The sequence below is a fragment of the Chelonoidis abingdonii genome, chromosome 4, assembly GCF_003597395.2.
Source record: "Chelonoidis abingdonii isolate Lonesome George chromosome 4, CheloAbing_2.0, whole genome shotgun sequence".
Taxonomy (NCBI): Eukaryota; Metazoa; Chordata; order Testudines; family Testudinidae; genus Chelonoidis; species Chelonoidis abingdonii.
This window is the reverse complement of record NC_133772.1, coordinates 54,924,081-54,945,091: the sequence shown is the minus strand read 5'-3', so window position 1 is coordinate 54,945,091 and position 21,011 is coordinate 54,924,081. Positions and strand designations below refer to the sequence as shown.

Genomic DNA, 21,011 nt, shown 5'->3' with positions numbered 1-21,011 from the left:
GTTGGGGAGGAGTACAGAAACCGATTTAAAGAGCCCTTTATATCGATATAAAGGGCCTCGTCGTGTGGACGGGTACAGCGTTAAATCGGTTTAATGCTGCTAAAATCGGTTTAAACATGTAGTGTAGATCAGGCCTAAAGTGGAGGAAGGATGGGTTGAAAGGTTTGAGCAGATGATCTCTCAGCCTCCAAAACACATGGCAAACCATTTTAGGTTTTGATAAACAACCCTTCCCTAACTCCCGCTTCTTAAATGTGGTGGTAGCACCTACTGGTTCCAGACGCCTCAATGTTGGTTCCCACAGCTGCTCTTTAACATTTCTAGCAACTTTATGGCTTCCCCACTTATTCTTACTCCAAACCTGTTCAATATGCTTATTTGTTCTGAGGCTTGAAAGACAATCTGTGCTGCTGTTGCCATAACCATTGGAGGACAGAAAGGACACGTAGGTACTTCCCAAAGATCTGGCCTCCAAAAGGAGATGGCTGAAAATACCCCAATTAAAATGGTTTCTGCATGTAGGGGAGAAGGAAGCAGAACCTTTTTAAGCTTAGCCAGATCAAAGCTTGTGTTACTTCATCATTAATGGAAACTCTATATTTGTTGGATTTTAAATTGATCAAATTGTCTTCAGTCACTTTATGCCTATTTCTTATGTATCAAAGCTGCTTTTATAGAGGAAATGCGTGCTCAAGCATTTAATTCTCAAAAGAGAGTTTGCAGTATTATTAAAAGGAAACAAAAAAACCATTTAAAATTAGCTACTGCTAAGATTAAAATTCTTAGAAACGTATGACCTACGTCTTAGTTTTTAATCTGAATTACTTTTTGTGATATTTTCCTTTTACAAACATGCAGAAGTAAACAAAAAAAGTGAGCCGTTTAAACCTCTGCATTCAATGTGAAACATAGTACGCAAAGATTCTCCATGCAAAGCCATGACCGTCAATCTGAGCCAATCCTTCTGCAGTTTTCAGAGCAAGAATGGATTTTATATGAAAATCTGTTAATAGAATACCTTGCTAGATTGAACAGCAGGGGAAGCTGAGTGAATAGATGATGAAGATGAAGTAGTAGCTGAATCATGAGCTTGAAGGCAAGAGGGAGTTGGGGGCTGATAATAGGATAGGCCTGTAATAGGTAGTTTATTCTGTATAGAGCAGAAATAACAGAAAGGATAGTCACATTAACAAGTATTAAGATGATGGAATTGCACAACCATGCACAAGAAAAGGTTAGGAAGGTAGTAACAGTACAGTTACTTCAAAACAAACTCTGCTACTCTGGTCAAATAAACATGACTTGGCTCTTTGTTAAGGTACACATTATTAAAACGTACAGTGAAGAGTAACAGAACACAATAAGCAGCTTCCAGAGAACAGTATCTGCTGCAACTCTTACAAGGGAATGCATCAGTCTAGTAGATTAACCTCTTCAGAGAGTGCGTTTTGCAATTACTTAGGTTTCTCATTACTATGGAGTGTTTTACAGAATTCAGTCCACTATTTTAATATATTAGGAAATAGTGTCATTTCGCACAATAGGTGTATGATCTTGTGCATGTACAAAATTTTGTAGTGCAGGTTTTCACTTAACACATAAGCAATAAGGCCTATTATTATGATTAATGGAATCTGCACTCAATTTGATGTGTGCCACACTGAAAATATTTTTAAGTGGACAATATGAATGGCTGGGATAATGAGACCATTATTAATTGTAACCGTATGAATTTAACAACATTTAATTATGATCTGGTATCTACAAGTGCTGAACAATTGAAGTCAGTACAAGTGACTGAATAAATAGAAATTATTTTTCTATTGGGTCACAATTGGCTGAAAAAAGTCACAAGACGAGGTAGTAAATTTGACCTCAGAAGTAAATGCAAAAGTTCGGTACAACATTAGCCAAACAGAATATCTCCTCAAATAAGCGCGTTCCAACTTGCTACAGTTAAGTGAAATCTGCTGAGCCAATTAGCAAAAAACACTAGGAGTACTTGCGGCACCTTAGAGACTAACAAATTTATTTGGGCACAAGCTTTAATGGGCTAAAACCCACTTCATCAGATGCATGTAGTGGAAAATACGGTAGGAAGCTATATATACACACAGAGAACATGAAAAAAATATGGGATCAGGGTGTAATGGCCTGTAGGGTAATGGCCTGTAGAATGTGGCGTTAACATCACATTCTACAGGCCATTACCCTCTGATCCCACTGAGGGTTCCAAAAGAAACTACACCATCTGCTCAAGAAACTCCCTGAAAAAGCACAGGAACAAATCTGCATGAACACATCCCTAGAACCCCAACCAAGGGTATTCTAGCTGCTACCCAATAAATCCTGGAAATCCTGGATCTCCCATCATCTCAGGCATTGGCACCCTGACAGCAGGATTGTCTGGCTACGTAGACTCTCTCCTTAGGCCCTATGTTACCAGCACTCCTAGTAAACTTCGAGACATCACTGACTTCCTGAGGAAACTACAATCCATTGGTGATCTTCCAGAAAACACCATCCTGGCCACTATGGATGTAGAAGCCCTCGACACTAACATTCCACACAAAGATGGACTACAAGCCATCAGGAACACTATCCTCGATAACGCCACAGCAAACCTGGTGGCTGAACTTTATGACTTTGTCCTCACCCACAACTATTTCACATTTGGGGACAATTTATACCATCAAGTCAGCGGCACTGCTATTGGTACCCGCATGGCCCCACAGTATGCCAACATTTTTATGGCTGATTTAGAACAATGCTTCCTCAGCTCTCGTCCCCTAATGCCCCTACTCTACTTGCGCTACATTGATGAGATCGTCATCATCTGGACCCATGGAAAAGTAGCCCTTGAGGAATTCCACCAGGATTTCAACAATTTCCATCCCACCATCAACCTCAGCCTGGACCAGTCCACACAAGAGATCCACTTCCTGGACACTACAGTGCAAATAAGCGATGGTCACATAAACACCACCCTATACCGGAAACCTGCTGACTGCTATACTTACTACACGCCTCCAGCTTTCATCCAGACCACATCACCTGATCCATTGTCTATAGCCAAGCTCTAAGATACAACCACATTTCCTCTAATCCCTCAGACAGAGACAAACATCTACACAATTTCTATCAAGCGTTCTTAAAACTAAAATACCTACATGGTGAAGTGAAGAAACAGACTGACAAAGCCAGAAGAATATCCAGAAGTCACCTACTACAGGACAGGCCCAACAAAGAAATTAACAGAACGCCACTAGCCATCACCTTCAGCCCTCAATTAAAACCTCTCCAGCACATCTCTTTCAGAATAGGTTGTAGATCCTTGATGGATCCCTCAATCTCACAGATCTTGGGAGACAGGCCAGTCCTTGCTTACAGACAGCCCCCAACCTGAAGCAAATACTCACCAGCAACTACATACCACACAAAAAAAACACGAATCCAGGAACCTATCCTTGCAACAAAGCCTGTTGCCAACTCTGTCCACATATCTATTCAAGAGACACTATCATAGGACCTAATCACATCAGCCACACCATCAGAGGCTTGTTCACCTGCACATCTACCAGTGTGATATATACATCATCAGAGCCGGCTCCAAGGTTTTTGCCGCCCCAAACGGTGAGGAGGAAAAAAAAAAAAGCCGCTATCGTGATAGGCGGCAATTCGGTGGTAACTCCACAGCCCTGCTCTCTTCTTTGGCAGCCATTCGGCAGCAGGTACTTCCCTCCGAGAGGGACCAAGGGACCTGCCACCGAAAAGCCTGATGTGCCGCCCCTTCCCCTTGGCCACCCCAAGCACCTGCTTGCTGAGCTGGTGCCTGGAGCCGGCCCTGGCCATCATATGCCAGCAATGCCCCTCTGGCATGTACATTGGCCAAACCAGACAGACTCTATGTAAGAGAATAAATGGACACAAATCAGATGCCAAGAATTATAACATTCAAAAACCAGTTGGAGAACACTTTAACCTCCCTGATTACTCAATTACAGACCTAAAAGTCACAATTCTTCAACAACACAACTTCAAAAACACACTCTAATGAGAAACTGCAGAACTGGAATTAATTTGCAAACTGGACACCATTAAATTAGGCTTGAATAAAGACTGGGAGTGGATGGATCATTACACAAAAGTAAAAACTATTTCCCCATGCTAATTTTTCCTCTATTGTTGTTCACATCTTCTTGTTAACTGTTTGAAATGGGCCATCCTGATTATCATACAAAAGTTTTTTTTCTCCTGCTAATACAGGCTTGTAATTGTAATTGATTAGTCTCGTTAGAGTTGATATAGCAACACCCATTTTCTCATGTTCTCTGCATATAATCTCTCTTCCTACTGTATTTTCCACTGCTTGCATCCGATGAAGTTGGTTTTAGCCCATGAAAGGTTTTGCCCCCAAAAATTTGTTAGTTTCTAAGGTGCCACAAGTACTTCTCGTTATTTTTGCTGATACAGACTAACACGGCTACCACTTTGAAACCTGAGCCAATTAGACAGCATCTTTCTGCTTCATGATAGATTAGAGGTGCAGTCAATTTTTTCCTGAATCACTGACTTCCATCTCCTCTGTACCACTTAATTTCAAAAGAAAAAAAAGTGTTACATTGGAATTCATGAACATATTGGAGAAAGTTTCCAATATTTCTGATAGAGATTTATGGAATTACACATACACTGACTTCTTACTTTGGAGAATATCTACATTGCCTCTCAAGAGAAAATATTGATCTCTGTTTTGTATCAGTCAACAAAAGCCTTAACAACAATTTCCCCCTCTCCCAATTTCCTAGTCGTCCTCTATTAGGCTATTAAGTCAGCTCCTTTTCTGTTCAGAACAGTGAAGGGTAATTAGTAGTTTCCAAATAAAATTCATTCACTGCAGTGGTGCAGAGAGAGGGTAAGAGATTCAGTAGAATCTGGGATACTGGTCTGCAGCAGGATAACATAACCCAGGCCTATCTGTACATCTGACAGTGAGGAGTCACAGAAATCGTCACCCCAAAACTTTCACTTCAACCAATATCCTGACTGCACCTGGCCATTCGATCAGAAACCACACCCATAAGTAGCAACAGAAGAAGTGGAATAGTTTTTAAGATAAAAACAAACCTATACAGTGAACACATTGATCAGCTGATTGAATATTCACCTTGTCAAGTCATTTCTATTTCTAAAGCTACCAGCATTTGAATTATCAAGACACCTTTATAATGAGCTGTTTTCTAGTATGTTTCAGGTATGCTTAAATATTCTCACACTTTAAATATCTGGTTATTCCATATTTTCACTAAAAATACATAACATAATTACCTTCTTTTAACAACACAAGTCATTCTGCATGATGTACTGGAATCTGAACTCCTGACTGTTTTAGCTTCACTCAAAATAAAAAGAAGTGAAAATATAAAGTTGCTGCAAACGTCTAACTTACATATGGTTTCTTCTAGACTATTGTTTTTGCAGCTGCAAAACCTAAATATTCACCTTTGGTAAGTCCACGTATCCAAACATTGAGGCAAGATGAGCTGCTCTCTCTTTAATGTTCTTTTTATGAAAGTCCCTATTTGCTACGGACTGAGCTTTCTTCTGCAGTAAAAGCCAAGGAAGGGAAACAGAACAGAGAGACAGATTTTAGATAGCAGTCATACAAGAAAAGGCAGAAATTCAATATGTATAGGGAAAGGCAATTTATGTCTTAATTATGTAACAGAAGTCTGTAAATACAGTATATATAGTGTACATAGAAGAATTAACCAGAATAAACACAGTTAAGAGAGACAGAAGTTAAAAATGAAATAGCTTGTCACCTGATTAATTTTTTCCTCCACGTGCTGAAGGCGTTTAAGCACTCCAGAAATCACAAATGCAGCAGGACAGGTAGATGCAAGAGTTTCTGAAAGCCTGGACTGCATGTCTGTTTTTTCTATAATTCTTGATCCCCTGGCCACACGATCAGAACCATGCAAAGACTGCTTTGGTTCTCTGACCACATGTTCAGTACTAGTTACTGCCTGAAACTGGGAAACACTTCAAATGAAAAAAGTTGTTCTCGGACTGTCACGCAACTTACGCATGTTCTAAGACAGCACACGCAACCGTGTATCATAGCCATGCACATATCTAAGCATTTCATATAATGCAGTATTCTTCCATGTTTTAAAACACTGCATTACTATAAAACTCACACATATTTCCATGCACTGGAGTATATTTGGACCATACAACACATGCAGGTCTTCACATCCTGTAGTCAAGCTCTCTCTCAGTCTCTATTTGTAACTCTAAATAGTGTGACTAGACAGGGGTTCTCAAACTAAGGGTTGGGATCCCTCAGGGGTCATGAGGTTATTACATGGGGGGTCACGAGCTGTCAGCCTCCACCTCAAACCCTGCTTTGCCTCCAGCATTTATAATGGTGTGAAATACATTAAAAAAAAAAAGTGTTTTTAATTTATAAGGGGGGTGGGGGCCACATTCAGAAGCTTACTGTTTGAAAGGGGTCACCAGTACAAAAGTCTGAGAACCACTGGACTAGAGGGAGAATTCAACACATTCTCCTGTGATGTCCTGCAGTGTTGTGCATTATTACCACAGAAAACATGCATGAAACTGAACTATTGAAGTGTAAAAATACCTCTGAGGAACACAACTTACTTCGCATAATTCAAGATCTACTCTATTCTGAGCTTACGCAGAATACATTTCAGGTCCAAAGGTTTGGGGTTTTTGATAAAGTAAGAGGTGGCTCAAAAAATTCAGACTACAAATAGAAATGGTCTTTGAACCACATCTGTGGTTTCACACTGTAATTAAAAATGATCCTCCCATTGGTATTTTCATGAAATCAGGCCTTCTGTTTTATAATGGTTGATCAATTACATGAAATTAGCAAATAAAAAAAATTCATATTTCTCAAAAAGACAAACACGTCAGCCTGTAAATTGTTAATAATGGTACACTATACACAAGGATATCTTTCTTTAAACAATGATTCTCATCCCATTCCTGCAAACCAAATCACGTTCATTGTCTGAATTATCGGCTGATCCACCCTTGCACCCATCAGATAGAGGGAAGGCGTACGGAACAAGGAGCTCACATTCTACAGCAGGCCACTCTGATTTTTCTGGCATGCCAAGAATGGTCTTCCAAAAAATGGAAACAAGACAGCAACCTGAACTGCATAAAATAATATTCAGCGTTTTTAAAATTAAGTATCAACACTGTTTGAAATGGGACTTAAAAAAAAAAAAAAAAAAAAAAAAAAGCCAAAATGTATTCAGTGTTTCATTCTGGGCTACAATGGAGGTTCCTAGCATAGATTCTTACCACAAAATATCTGGGGCTCCACCCAAAAGGACTGGAAAATGGATAACTGTTTAGCTCTTAGATGCTTATCTAAACTGAATCCCAACTCTTTGTTGAGCACTGAGTCATGGATCATTCTGAATTGTTTCATAGGGTCAAACTGAGCAAAACTCCCTTTGTCTTAGCATTCTATCAAACTATACAGCTTACTGTACATGAATATATCAACACATTGAATGTATTGCAGTATTTTTCTAGCACACAAAATTTATATATACTGCAACATATATACACAATTTCTCCACTGATGTCAATGGGAGTTTGCTTGATTTAAGCACACAGAACTTGACCCACACATATTTAGAGTGCTTTGCGTGCATAAACTCATTCTTCAAACAGCTTTCTGATCTTGTCTGAAGAGTGTATTGTAACTAACAGAGGGGGGTCTCTTATTCACCTATTTTTTCTGTATTATTTTGGGTACTACCACACTAAATTCAAGAACCCTAAACTCAATTAATTTGAGTGTTCTGGAGTCATTTGAAGACATTGAATCGTGCCGTACTACATAAAAATAGTACGTTAATTATTTATAGAAAGATTTTTCTCCTTATGAATTCCTACCTGACTCTTTGGTGGAGGTGAAGGACTTGGCTCCTTAGGCTTAGTAAAGTGAGGATTAGCAGGAGGATCAGAGGAAGAGAGCAGGGCTGGTTTATCTACTAGCTCCTTGTATAACATTTTGAGTCAAAACAAAAACATAAGAGTGGAAAATCTTAAGAAAATGTAAATAGAACAAGATATTTCGAGACAGACAGAAAAAGAGAAAAAACTGCTTAAAGGGATCCCTAAAAGGGCTTTATCCAGATGTTCTACACAGCCCTTTTGGAGTCTACCAAAATTAATGGCCTGCTCTCCTATTACAACTGTACTTGGAAGTGCGCATGTGGAATACTAAATATTTTAAACAGACTGTGGTTAACTTTAAACATTGGCAGTCCTGCTGAAGCCACTCGTGATCAACTGCAAAACATGCACAGTATATTCTGTTCATTTAATGACAATGCATGCATCAAAAGATTAGACGCACTGTCTTGTATTTTCTACATTTTCTTTCCTAGACAAGAATTACAATGAAAAGAAGATATTCCACTGGATCTTTCTGTCTTGACAGTGACTCTGTATCCTTTACTAACATCCACAAAACATGAAAACTGAAGAGCTTTTACAAAACCTTAGCCAGCAGACCTAGGACAACTTATTGTTACAAAGCTCCACTATAAAGCCATAGCTTCAGAGACAAGTTTGCAGTATGTTTCAAATCTATACAATTACACTATGTATTACCATGCAATGGGCACCTACATAGTCACCAATTAGTTTCTCCCTAAATGCAATGAAAAGGATATTTTCTATACAAATTTTAGACGACAAATTCTTAAAAAAAAGCTTCTTCAACCTTACTACAGATGCAATTTTTATCTGAGAACTACTGTTTTGTTCATGAGGAGAGATTACTTGAATTCAAAGGTGAATTTTACATTCGTCACTCACCTGTCTCCGGAGAGATGTGTTTGGGGCATTTTCTTCAAACTTTGCCAACAGCTGCGTTGCCATTGACTTTACTTTATTTCGATTCATTCCTTCTCTGTCGCCCTGATCTTTACCAGAATTCGTACCCCGACTAGAAAAACGTGAAGCCTGTAAAAAAAAAAAAAAAACCACACAGAGAATTTTTCTTGAAGTCTGAAATTGAGACTTACAGTGATATTACACCAGACACTCTCAGCCTGAGAAGAATGATGTCATTTTGTGACATCTGCTTATTTCAAAAAGTAACTCACTTTTTTTTTTTTTTTTACACTGTCCTGTAAATAAACAAATAGATTATTCTCTTTGGTGACCCATCCCTCAAGTGAAGGAAAAAACAGGATTTATAGAGACTGAACTGACACTGCTGAACACAGAGCAAGAAGCCATAAAAAATACAATCAGGAAGGGAATGGGACTTTTACCAGAAGGAAATGCTGTTAGAAAGTTATAAAACAAAAGTTAAATAACTGAGCTGGGACAAGAAAAGCAAATATACACACCTCTACCCCTAGATAACGTGACCTGATATAACACAAATTTGGATATAACATGGTAAAGCGCCGCTGTGGGGCGGGGCTGTGCACTCCGGCAGATCAAAGCAAGTTTGATATAACATGGTTTCACCTATAATGCGATAAGATTTTTTGGCTCCTGAGAACAGCATTATATCAGGGTAAAGGTGTATATGTATTTCCTAAACCAGAATAGGAATTTAAAAAATGAAGCTCTCTCACTTTTCCTTTATAAATAATCTGAAAAAAAAAAATAATTTAGCTTCACTACTGTGTAGAAGATAAATTAAAGACTGCAAAATCCTCGGGGCGTGGCAGGGAGGGGAAAGGGGGTATGTCTTAATCAGCACAGAACACAAAAGTTCAGATTTTGGGCCTCTGTTAAATCTGCTTCCTGCTACTTCATTAACTCTCTTCATGCGGAAGATGTGGTTAACATAGCAACAAGACTTAACACCCACCTCTTCAAAGCCACCGAGGCCCTTTCGACGCCTTTTGTTCATATCATTTTCTTCTCTCCTTTCAACCTGCAACAATCAAGTCAAACAAGGTATGTTGAGCACAACTATATTTACACAGAATTTATTAATCAGTATGTTAAAAATATTAAACTTAGCAAATAGGGAAGTGGGGCCATGGGGTAGTTTGCAGAGTGGGACTGGGCTCAGGAGTTTCAGGACTTTTGGGTACTTATCCCACCTCTATCACTGATTACAGCCGTGATTCAGCAAAGGACTGAAGCACATGCCTAACTAAGCACACAAATAGTCTCATTAACTTTAGTGAGAATACTGACATGCCTAAAGCTAGGTATGCGCATAAGTACCTTGCTGAACTGAGACTTATTACTGAACTTCAGTGGGACTAATGGATATGGATTGAATTCTTGGTCTCAGTTTCCTTTGCACGAAATCTCAAAGGAGTGTGTCAGGGATTAATCATTTAGGGGACAATCTTTAAAGGTATTTAGTGCTCACAAAGCACTTTGACATTCTTGGATGAAAGGTATTAAATACAAATTATATTATAATTAAACTGTAATGGATTTCAGGTAAAGTTAAAAAATATACACACAGGCACATCCCCCCTCCCCTCCCACCTCTCACCACACACCCCATCAGGTAGATTCTCAAGTACAAACATAGCTTTCTTCCCCTTCAGAAAAACTGTCTGCTTTATTCACAATTCTATCAAACTGATTATGGTCTTGATTCAGTAAGGTATTTAAGCACATGCATGCATAGCGTGAGAGTAGCCCAGTTGAAGTCAATTGCTTCTCACATGCTTAAAGTTATGCATTTAAGAAATTTACTGAATCAGAGCCTACTTGAATAGACAGACGAGTGATATTACCCTGTCAAATGACTTAGTGATTTAAAATTTACATCAGCTCTCAGTAAAATTCAGTCCTGGAACTCTGGTTCAACTTCCACAAACAGGTAAATTGTAGGAAAAAGTAATTATAACATGGACAATCTTTCTGCCTGGTAAACATGTCAGCCCATGTTGTTTCTGTATAATAGTCAATAAAAACCACAGTTCAGTCATTTGTATGAGCGGCAACTGAGCAACCTTCCATGACAATAATAAAAAGGGGGGGGGGGATGGGACGACAAACAATGAACACAAACTTTTTAATATTTTCCACAGCTTATAATAAATCACTCTAGAGTGAACTGAAATTATCTCAACCTTAACTTCTGGGCAAATACCAAAAGAAATAGATGACGATATTTTGAATACTGTGCCTTTCAAGCATTGGCTCTCAGTAATCTAGTTTCCCGTCCTACGTAAGCATCAGTCTGCCAAGCAAGACTGAACAGTGCAATAGCACAATGTGTTCTGCAGAATAGCTTGTACACAAAAAAAGGAGACCACACAAGAGAATGAAGGGCACAATATCACATTAACTTTCAAAATTTTATACAATGAACTGCGGTTAATTTTTTTAAGGATCTAGACTACTAAGCAATTAATTGCACAGTGACTCCATGCCTGCAGACTGTGCTCATTATCATGTAAACATCTAAAAATCATTCTATAGTCTGGAGAAGTGCAGGAAACCTCAGTTCCTCTGGAGCACTGCAGACACTTTAATAGGAAAATGAAAAACATTATCTAGCACAGTACATATTGGCAAACAAATTGCAGCCACATTACCCTCAGCCTGCAATTTCCTAATCTCTCACACACTAGGCAGGGTTAGAGGTCTCCCATCCAACTAATGACCAGCTCTAAGGAAAAGCCTGACAGTGCAGGAAGCAGTGCTGGCAATTCAGTTGGTGGCAGTCTCCCCTTGTGGTCAGTGCTGAATCAAACCCACATAACGTTGTAAGGGCATACTATTGTGTTGGAAGTGCCATCTCTCTAACAAGACGCAACACTAAGCACCTGACTATTTGTACTTGTTAATAGGTCCTATATCAATTTTTAAGTCTGTTTTCCTGCAAAGTTAAGGTTAAGTTCTGCCTTGCTACATTTCCTCCGCCTCCTCAGATAGCTATAGTTTGGGTAACTTCCTGTCCCAAACTGAGGGTGTGCCCACGCAGCAGCTGGGAGGTGTAATTCCCAGCTCTGGTAGATGAAAACATGCTAGCTCTGCTGGAGCTAGTGCGCTAAAATTAGCAGTGTAGCTACAGCTACTTTGGTACATACTCAGGTGACTAGCTCAAGATGCCGCTTATGCCACCATGTCAACAATGCTAATTTTTTAGGTGCTATTGAGGACAGCTAGCACATGTAGGTCTACCCCAGCTGGGATTCACCTTCCAGCTGCTGTGTAAATGCACACTACAAGGTAACCCTTCTGAAACACAGAAGCTACACATCACAGAGGAAGCTGTGAAGGTCTGTGGTGCTTCCTGCAAAAGAAGTGCCCTCGACATTCTTGCTCCCTGAGCCATTTCTAGATGGACAACATTGCACACACACTATATTGGATCTGGGGTTGGAGATGAAAGGCGTCTGAAGGGAAAGCATTATTTCTTCTTTCCATGGAGCATTGTGATGGTGGTGCCAACAGGAGGCCACAAAGCAAAATTCCCTCATCATTTATCTCATCTGTAAACTTTTTTGGGGAAGGGAAGCAGTTATTGTTTTATCAAATGCTGTGTACATGTGCAGCTGTACTCCAAGATTTAATGTAAAGAACTCCCAAAAGCTGCTGCTCTCACTGGACAATGCAAAGTGCTGAACTATTGTATTAATTCCTACTTCTGCTGCTCGCAGAGGTCAAGAACTATTGGTATTTCTTTTGTCTACTAGCTAATGAGAGAAGACTAAACACCTTAGTAGAGAGGAAAGACTTCCACTACTGAAAGTCTGTTTACTTTTGTAAGTAACTAAGGAAAAAACAACATGGCAATAAGAAGAGCTCCTCTCCAAAGGAAATCATCTGTTTTAATAGAGCACAATGTTTATTTTGCCTATTTGGCTTGTCTCTAGTTTGGCTGCTTGGTAAGTGTGTCACGCTGGTTTTGTTTGTGGGTGTTTGGTGGGTAAAAGTTGTTACCTAATAAGGATATATGAGATAACTAGTGAGTGGCTGACTAGTCACATGCTTTAAAAACGTGTTTATGGAATTAGCAACATGTAAGACTCAAGTAAACCTAGGAAATAAGCACTTTCTGGGTTAAGAAAATCTTGTTTAGGTAGCTGGTTTACACCAGAATTGAAAAGACAAGGTGGAAGCAGATTTATAGCCAATAAGGAAAACTATGAACATTATATTTTAATATATGCATATATATACACACCTATATACATATACACACACAGGCAGTCCTGTTAAGATCTTTGGACTAGGAATGAAGGCGTGGGAGAGCTGCCTTCTGTTACTTTTGTAAGTTAACATGTAAGGCAATGAAAAACTAAAAGTAAAAAAATCGGAAGTGCTTGTATTGGCAGATATTTTTTCTTTTACTATGCAACAGACTACTGTTACAAACATGGTTTCTTTGCAACAGCTGGAATTATTGAAAAAAAATAAGGTTACAGAACAGTGCAGGAAACAACCTCACATGAGTTTGCATGAGATTGTATTTTCAGGAAACAACCATGGAGGTTAACGAACTATGCTGTTATCACAGCTTTACAGAGCAGCAGCCACATTCTGGTGTGGGTTGGCTAGCACTTCATAGCAATTAGCTCTGAACAATCACAGAAGGACATTGTCTTTTATCCCCAATCCCACTCTCATCTTCCCTTTTTAAAACAGCCTGCACAGTCTGGCTCAAAGTCAACAAACTGCCTCTCCAAGTTCCTGTCAATATGATAGGAAAGTTATTTCACAGAAAATATGTAACTGAATGTATCTCCAAAGTCATTGTCTTGGAAGAGCTTCTATTCATTTAAGGAAAAACAAAAACACTCTCACCAGCCCCAATCCTGCATCAGGCTCTGCTAACCCAGTTCCCTGTGCCTTGCACGGTTTCACTGATTTCGACAGGCACCGAATGCTTTATGAAGCACAGGGAACTGCATACTTACTAGCAATTCTCCATTACTCAGCAGCACTTATGATAAAGTAGGAGAGAGAAAAAATAAGGGGACATGTGAATGGAATATTGCCTAGGGGCCAGATCCTCCAAACATTTACAACAGTAAATGTTACTCTTGGTAGTGAACTTTTCCATTAGGCATTATACTTCTGTAAGTTTGGAGGATTGGCCCCTAAAATGTTTTGGAGAACGGAACCTGAAAATGTGGTATCAGTAGTATTATCCTCAACTTTGGCTTTTTCAGGTCATTAATTTCATTGCTATAAATAAAAGATATTTAATAATTGAAAAATTCTCCCAGAATCACAACTATTATTTGAGTGTACATGTGGTATGGTAATATAGATTTCACTCTTTTATATGAAGTGCTGCAAGACTACAGTACAACTTTGATAAAGGCCTGGTTAACTGATACAGGGAAATATTCAAGGTTTTCTCCAGTCTTTTCGCAAGTCAATAAAACTTTATAGACTATTTTTCATTATATGTTAACAGTGGAAAAACTGGCCAGAAATATCAAAAAGTTTTTTAAATGATTTGCAAAAACAGGCCATCTTTTTATGTTGCTCACAAATGAACAACCTGGAATTGAATAAAGCTAAAGTAGAAAATGTTTTAAGAAAGGACACTGGCAAGTTGAAAAATCTCATATCTTTTTAAAAAAGATATTTATTTACCTATGCCAAATAATACCACAGTAGTCTGGACAGTTAAACTAGTTAGATAAGTTTTTGCTTTCTACTTTTTCACTGTTTGCACACTCAAAACTCCCGTTGAACATTAAACAGGAATTTAGGATTTCCAAGGACTGCATTATAAGAACTAGTTGGTTTCTAGATAATTTCATTGATGACTAGCATAACGTTGCAATGCTTAGAGTTACAAACATAATAACCAATATTTTTGTTTAATAAGACAACACATCCTTGTCTGCATTGGAATTATTTTCATATAACCACGAATATACTCTACTGGTTTACATTATGTAGAAGTATGATAGTATATCTTTAACCTACTAATATGAGGTAAAGTAGTAAAGGGCAAAGAACCTTACTTTTGGTACTCGCTTCCTTGGTAACGTTAAATTGATGTAGTTGTTAAATATGAAGTTTGATGATTTTGCTGAGCAAAGGTCATTATTTTCTCCATTTTGCTTATCCACAGCATCTGTTAAAATGAAGATATTGCACTCAAGATATTGTATTCACATAAAAATTACTTTTCAAAGCGTTTTCTCTGTAGAAACAACATTTTTGCAGTCTACTAGTAGTAGCATTTATACATGAGTGTGTTGGAGCCCACTCTCCCCGCAGAACGAATGAATAAATAAAATCTACATATGTTTTTTAAAAATTGGAAGAGAATCCCATATAAATAAATATGGGGAGAACATCATCCTTAGCAAGTTGCTATAATGTTTGACAGTATTATCTTAATGATAGTGGCAGTTACTCAATGCTCTACTGCTTTCCGAGACCATTTAGGAATTGAAAGCCTTGATCCAAATCAAATATTTTTTCCCTTTCCTTTTTAAGCATGAGATAACTACTACAGACAGCAAACGGAGTCAAACATTCCAGAGTGGTTATACTGTAGCTGTGAGAAACGGACTTCGGCCCAACATCAGGGATAATTAGGCAGCTTAGGTGAAATGATCATTCCAATTTCTGTAAAAATGAAGAGCAATGGTTTGCTTACCAACTGCTCTCAGAGGAGTTCCTCTAAATAGCTCATAGAATTTTGAGAGGTACATGACCATGCTGAGTTTATCAGGCTCTCCAGCAGACGCCATCTCTTTCCCAGTGGTTACTGGAGGAATTCCAAACTCTCGTTCAGCGATGTCAAACACCAGCTGGTTATTTTCAACATCATCATCTTCATTCAAAGAGTCAAAGTCACTGAGGAACAAAGCATAAATATTGGGTGGGTTTGGGGGAGAGCTGCACAAAAACAATAAAAGTACTCATTTGCCTCATTTGGGAATGTCATGACTGAAGTCATGATTCAAGACTGCCTGCATGTTTCACAGGGTTGCATTTGTGAACTGTATCCAAATTTACAGACAAGGCATATGACCCAAAGCACTTCCCTACAATGTTTGATGTTCACTTTTCAAATTAAAATTTCAAAAACGTCATTGAACCTAATTTTTCAAAACTAGTTGTAGAGAATGAATTTCCTGATCTACCATGTGAAAAATGTAACCATACCACAAACAGTAGAAAAAATCCTTCCCTTCCAGAATATAGCTGCACTGCCACATGTTCCAACCGCTGCAAGTGATGTACTTTGCCTTTAAACACTGGAATAATCCCAACTCATTTAGAATGAAAAGTAATCAAATTCATGACCACATAGATTAGTGAATTGTGAGCTCAGACTAGCACCACATTCTCTTATTAAAAAAAGTGTGTGTCTCTGTCATAAGTAGATAGGTAAGGTAAGGGTTAAGTTTCTTTTACCTGGAAAGGGTAACCAAACACCTGACCAGAGGACCAATCAGAGAACTGGATTGTTTAAAGTCAGGGGCGGGAATTTGTATACTCGGGGTCTTTGTTGTTTTCTCGGCTATGGGTAAACAAGTTTTCTTCTAACTCCATCTTATCTCAAATATTCTACTAAAAGTCTGTGAGTACAAAGGAAAACAAAGTAATTCGGCTATGAGGAGCTTTGTGTTGTATGTACAGATGTGGATTGCTGTGTCTTTGTTGTTTTCCTCGGCTGTGAGAAAACAAGCTTTGCTTCTAACTACCTCTGCTTTCAACCCTTCTCCTAAACATCTGTGAGTACAAAAGGAAGCAAAGTAATTCGGCTATGAGGAGCTTTGTGTTGTATTTACATGTATGTGATTGCTGGTCTATTTAAATTGGCTATTTTTTAAATCAGACTGGGTTATTCAGATTTTCTTAAGTAGGAGCCTGTATAAATGTTTATGCAAGTTATTAGTCTGTATTGTCTCTTTTTCTATATAAAGCTTTCTTTTTTTCAAAACTTGTGGAAGTTTCTTTTTCTAGTAAGGCAGAGAAAGTGAAACCTCTGTATCAGGTACCTGTCTCCCTCACGGGAAGGCAGGCACGGGGAAAGGCAAAGCCAAGCTGTTGGTATTTTGCATCTCAATTGTCCTGAGGGCAGAGAACGCTTATCTCTTGGGAAGCAGAGAAACCGGTTTCTTGATACTTGCAGGCTAGACCAAGAGGCAAGCCTGGGAAGGAGGGGGGAAGGGGTTTTCTCCCCTGCTTTTAGCATCCAAGGGATTTGGAATCTGGGTGTCCCMCCAAGGGAGGGTTGGGGACACCAGAGAGAGGAAAGGGGGGATCAGGCCCCATCAATTCCTGATCTGGTGGCAGCGAGAATATCCAAGCTGGTAGTGAGCTTGGGGGAGTTTCAGGTAAGCCCCCAGATTTTGGACGCTAAAGTCCAGGTTTGGGACAGGAGGCTATTACCACAGTGTCTCTCTCTCTCACACACACACAAATTGTTGTTCTTGCAATAAATTTATCGCACACTTTTGACCGCATTACCTGCCCCCAATCCATTTTCTCTGGGACTCAATAAAATTGCAATCCCAAGTAGTTTCAAGCAGACATTTTTTAAAAAAAATAAAGCTGCTAGCAAAGATGTTTCCTCCACCTCATGCCAAACATAAAATTCTACACCCCAAAAGAGAGTGATCCCTTCCTGATGCCGAGGATGGCTGAAATTCAGTCATGGGCCAGTAGCTGCTTTTATGAATCCAAAAGCATCAATTTTAAAACCTGATGGTACAGCGCTCTGGATCTCATTACTGGGTTTAGTGCTTCATGTTGATGTCCTCCGGCCAATGAGATTAGCCAGTATTTGGGGCCTTGCCAGGTTGTTTCCTTTAGGAGGAGAAATTGATGCTGGAGTCAGATATTTCTTAGGTGGAATCCTCTTTAGTTACAAAGAAAGCATGCAAAGTCCTGTTTCTCTAAACACAGTAGAAACAAAACAGCAGGGACTTTTCTTGCTCAGGAATCTGAATTTCCCTGTCCAACAAGTACTGTGCCCAAAAGAAGGTCTCCGTGCTCCTTCTCACTCTACAGTCATGACAGATTCTCTCGCTTTCTGTCTCTCTCATGCCTAAGGCTACAATTGTCATGAAGGTCACGGAATCCTTGATTTCAGAGACCTCCATGACATTCTCTGCTTCAGCCCCAGTGCAGTTCATAGCTGCTGCTGGTGGCAGGACCCCTCACAACTCCCAGCCGCCACAGGCACCCCCCTGCAGCTCCCAGCCAGTGAGGAGAGACCCCACAGCTGCCCATTTTGTCAGAGATATTTTTAGTAAAAGTCAGAGACAGGTCATGGGTTTCTGTGAATTTCTGGTTACTGTCTACGACCTGTCCATGACTTACTAAAAATATCCATGACAAAAATCTCAGGCTTACTCATGCCCAAACAGCTTGTCAACCCATCCCTTGGTCGTTGTGTTTTCAGTCCGTCCCAGTCCCAGAGAAACCCCTCTTATTCTCCTGAGTTACGCCTTGCCATGTGGCCCACCTTGCATGGGGGCTTCTACGGTTTCCAATTTCACAAGGTAAAAGGGGCCCAACTGCACCTCCTATTTAGCTGAATAATTAGCATTTAGCAAACCCATCAGCTTTAACCGTGTCGAAAACTACTAATGCTTCCATTTATACTAGCTCTTATTTTGGTGCATGTGCCATTTTTTTTTCCATTCTGGAGTTTCCAGTTAGGTCTCCTTTTCAAATTTCTGCCACACTGTCATTGTGGATTTAAAAGTCTGTGTGCATTGGGTAGCCCAGTGCCAGAGAGAGTCTGAGAGGATACAGGAGTCATTCCTCCCACAGATTTCAACAGAGATGACCATTAAAAGACTGATTACAGCTTCTCTGGATGTAGGAAGATCACAGGTCTCAATAAGTAGCTGGGACAGAGGCACACACTAAGGGTATGTCTACACTGCAACTTGACACCCATGGCTGGCCCATGCCAGCTGACTCAGGCTTGCAGGACTCAAGCTAAGGGGTTGTATAATTGCAGTGGAGACTTCCAAGTTTGGGTTGCAGCCTGAGCTCTAGGACCCTGCCACCTTGCAGAGTCCTGGAGCCTGGAAGTTTACACTGAAATTGAACACCCCTATAGCCTGATCCCCGCAAACCCAAGTCAGCTGGTATGGGCTGGCCGCCGGTGTCTAGTTGCATTATAGACATACCCTAAAAGTTTCTGTGTAATTAGTTAGGTCCAGTGTGATATGGTGTGGTTAAGGAATCCCAGAATTAAGACCGAAGAAGGGAGTTAGGGCAGACAAGAGAGTTAATTTGACAGGACTAGCTCAGGCATCTGTTACTCGATTTTTGATGTTCATAATGCAGCTAATATGAAAGGTTGTCGGATTGCTCTGGACAGAGCACACACAGAAACAGTCTAAAGCTGCAAAATTCCCCTGAACTTGCCTCTCTTTTCTACGAACGTGCTTCGAGGAACACATGGACACAAGCCCTCACATTAAAAAAAAAAAAATAGGCATGTGATTTCCACTAAAGTCAACAAGGATCACACAGATAAAAGCCACGCAGCTCTTTGAAAATGTATACCGACATCCGGGGAAAAACCAAACTCAGCAATGGCATGCACCCGGTTGCAAAAACAAATGTTAAAAGGGGACTCTAAACCACCAGCATTGTTTTGGTTGGCCTTACACTAGTCTATACTTTTATAAACTACTTAGAGTATCCTACAATCAGCAAACTCTACCCACATAACTTACATGAGGTCAGGTCTGAAGCGGTGCATAATTGCACACAGTGCAAGGCCACTCCTCCAAGAAGTAGTGAGATCAGTGACATTAACGTTCCTGTAGCCTTCTGTCTGTTTCTGACACCAGGTTAAAAGCTTATTAGGTCGAATATCAGATTCTGCAGGTGTAATATAGGGAGAACGTTTCAGTCACTTGCATACTCTGAACATTAAATGTAAAAGAATCATACTAGGCAGAAAATTTCACATACCATGCCTTGAGACATTCACTGATCTTCTAATAGAGCTGACCCTTTCAAGAGGGCATTGTTGTAGCTCATTTGTAACATACAAATGTCTAACCTAAAGCAAAAACAATTTGAACATGAGTACATGAACCACTGCAAGTGATTTTAATATAATATTTTCTTTTCATGTGAACTTTATCGGATAATTTGACCTCATCCAGAGAATCTCATGAAAGTTTTGTTTATGCAGCATTTCAACTGCAGCCATATGACTCTTGGGACAAAACTGAATTGTGATCTTGTAAAGTGAGCCTTCAAAGAACTGACCTGATGAGGTCGAACACAGCTGGAGTTCAACTTGGGATAGCGCGTTCCTGGGTCAATGGTATACTGGTCAAAGTTCTTGTTGATATTTTCGGGTGTAGTCTGGGGCAATAGTCGATAAATGCTCTCTCTGACAGACAATAATAAAAAGTGTCAGTTGAAGACCGAGTGCAACCATTTTTTTCCTACATTGCTTTTGTAATTGCCTTCACCTTTATTTAGAATCTGTCAATGATTAGCACCCTGCATTAAACCTGTATCGACACCAACTGCCAATACTGTCTCAGCATGAGACATTTTCTATTCCAAACCAGAGACACACTTACATGATGCCTGTATCTTCCTGAGGCAGGAAGAGAGCAAGAAAAAGTAAGATTACGTCATGCAAAGACATCTGGTTTTGCTTTAATCTCCACCCAAGGGGTAACGTCTCCTTTTACCACAAAACAGCAATGGATCCAGTCATTCTGCAATTCACCCAACCACTAGGCCCTTCCTTTGTTACTCCATTCAATTTTCCATTTGGGATTGCGCTGTTTCTGAGTCATCCATAAACATCTGCTTTCTCATTCCTCACACAGCACTGCACTTATAGTCCTGATCCCATAATTATCACAAACAATACTGCTCCCAAACAGCTACCATACATCAGTTTCTAAAACATCTTGACTAGCTGTAACAGTATCAAATCTTTGCCACTGGAACCACTAAATAAGGTCAGCAAATTCAGGCCATCGCCATTCAAAAAAATTTTTGTTGGTGCCTTTAATAACAGTTTTTAGGATAGT

The 21,011-nt window shown here is 39.6% G+C and overlaps 1 protein-coding gene across 8 annotated transcripts in view; it reads right to left on the bottom strand.

The window, feature by feature from the left end:
* Positions 1-21,011, bottom strand: part of MICAL2 (microtubule associated monooxygenase, calponin and LIM domain containing 2) — a 190,145-nt gene that overhangs the window by 90,917 nt on the left and 78,217 nt on the right. For 5 of the 8 annotated variants that reach the window (XM_075065182.1, XM_032791800.2, XM_032791799.2 and 2 more), the window contains exons 10-19: positions 20,227-20,353; positions 19,924-20,014; positions 19,683-19,830; positions 15,629-15,828; positions 14,985-15,097; positions 9,893-9,958; positions 8,881-9,027; positions 5,826-6,035; positions 5,503-5,604; positions 1,019-1,150 (exon numbers count right to left, since the gene is read on the bottom strand). In XM_075065182.1, coding sequence (XP_074921283.1) covers positions 1,019-1,150; positions 5,503-5,604; positions 5,826-6,035; positions 8,881-9,027; positions 9,893-9,958; positions 14,985-15,097; positions 15,629-15,828; positions 19,683-19,830; positions 19,924-20,014; positions 20,227-20,353 — 1,336 coding nt within the window. The remainder of the gene's footprint in view (positions 1-1,018; positions 1,151-5,502; positions 5,605-5,825; positions 6,036-8,880; positions 9,028-9,892; positions 9,959-14,984; positions 15,098-15,628; positions 15,829-19,682; positions 19,831-19,923; positions 20,015-20,226; positions 20,354-21,011) is intronic. The other 3 variants (XM_075065181.1, XM_032791802.2, XM_032791797.2) reach the window with 2 other exon arrangements.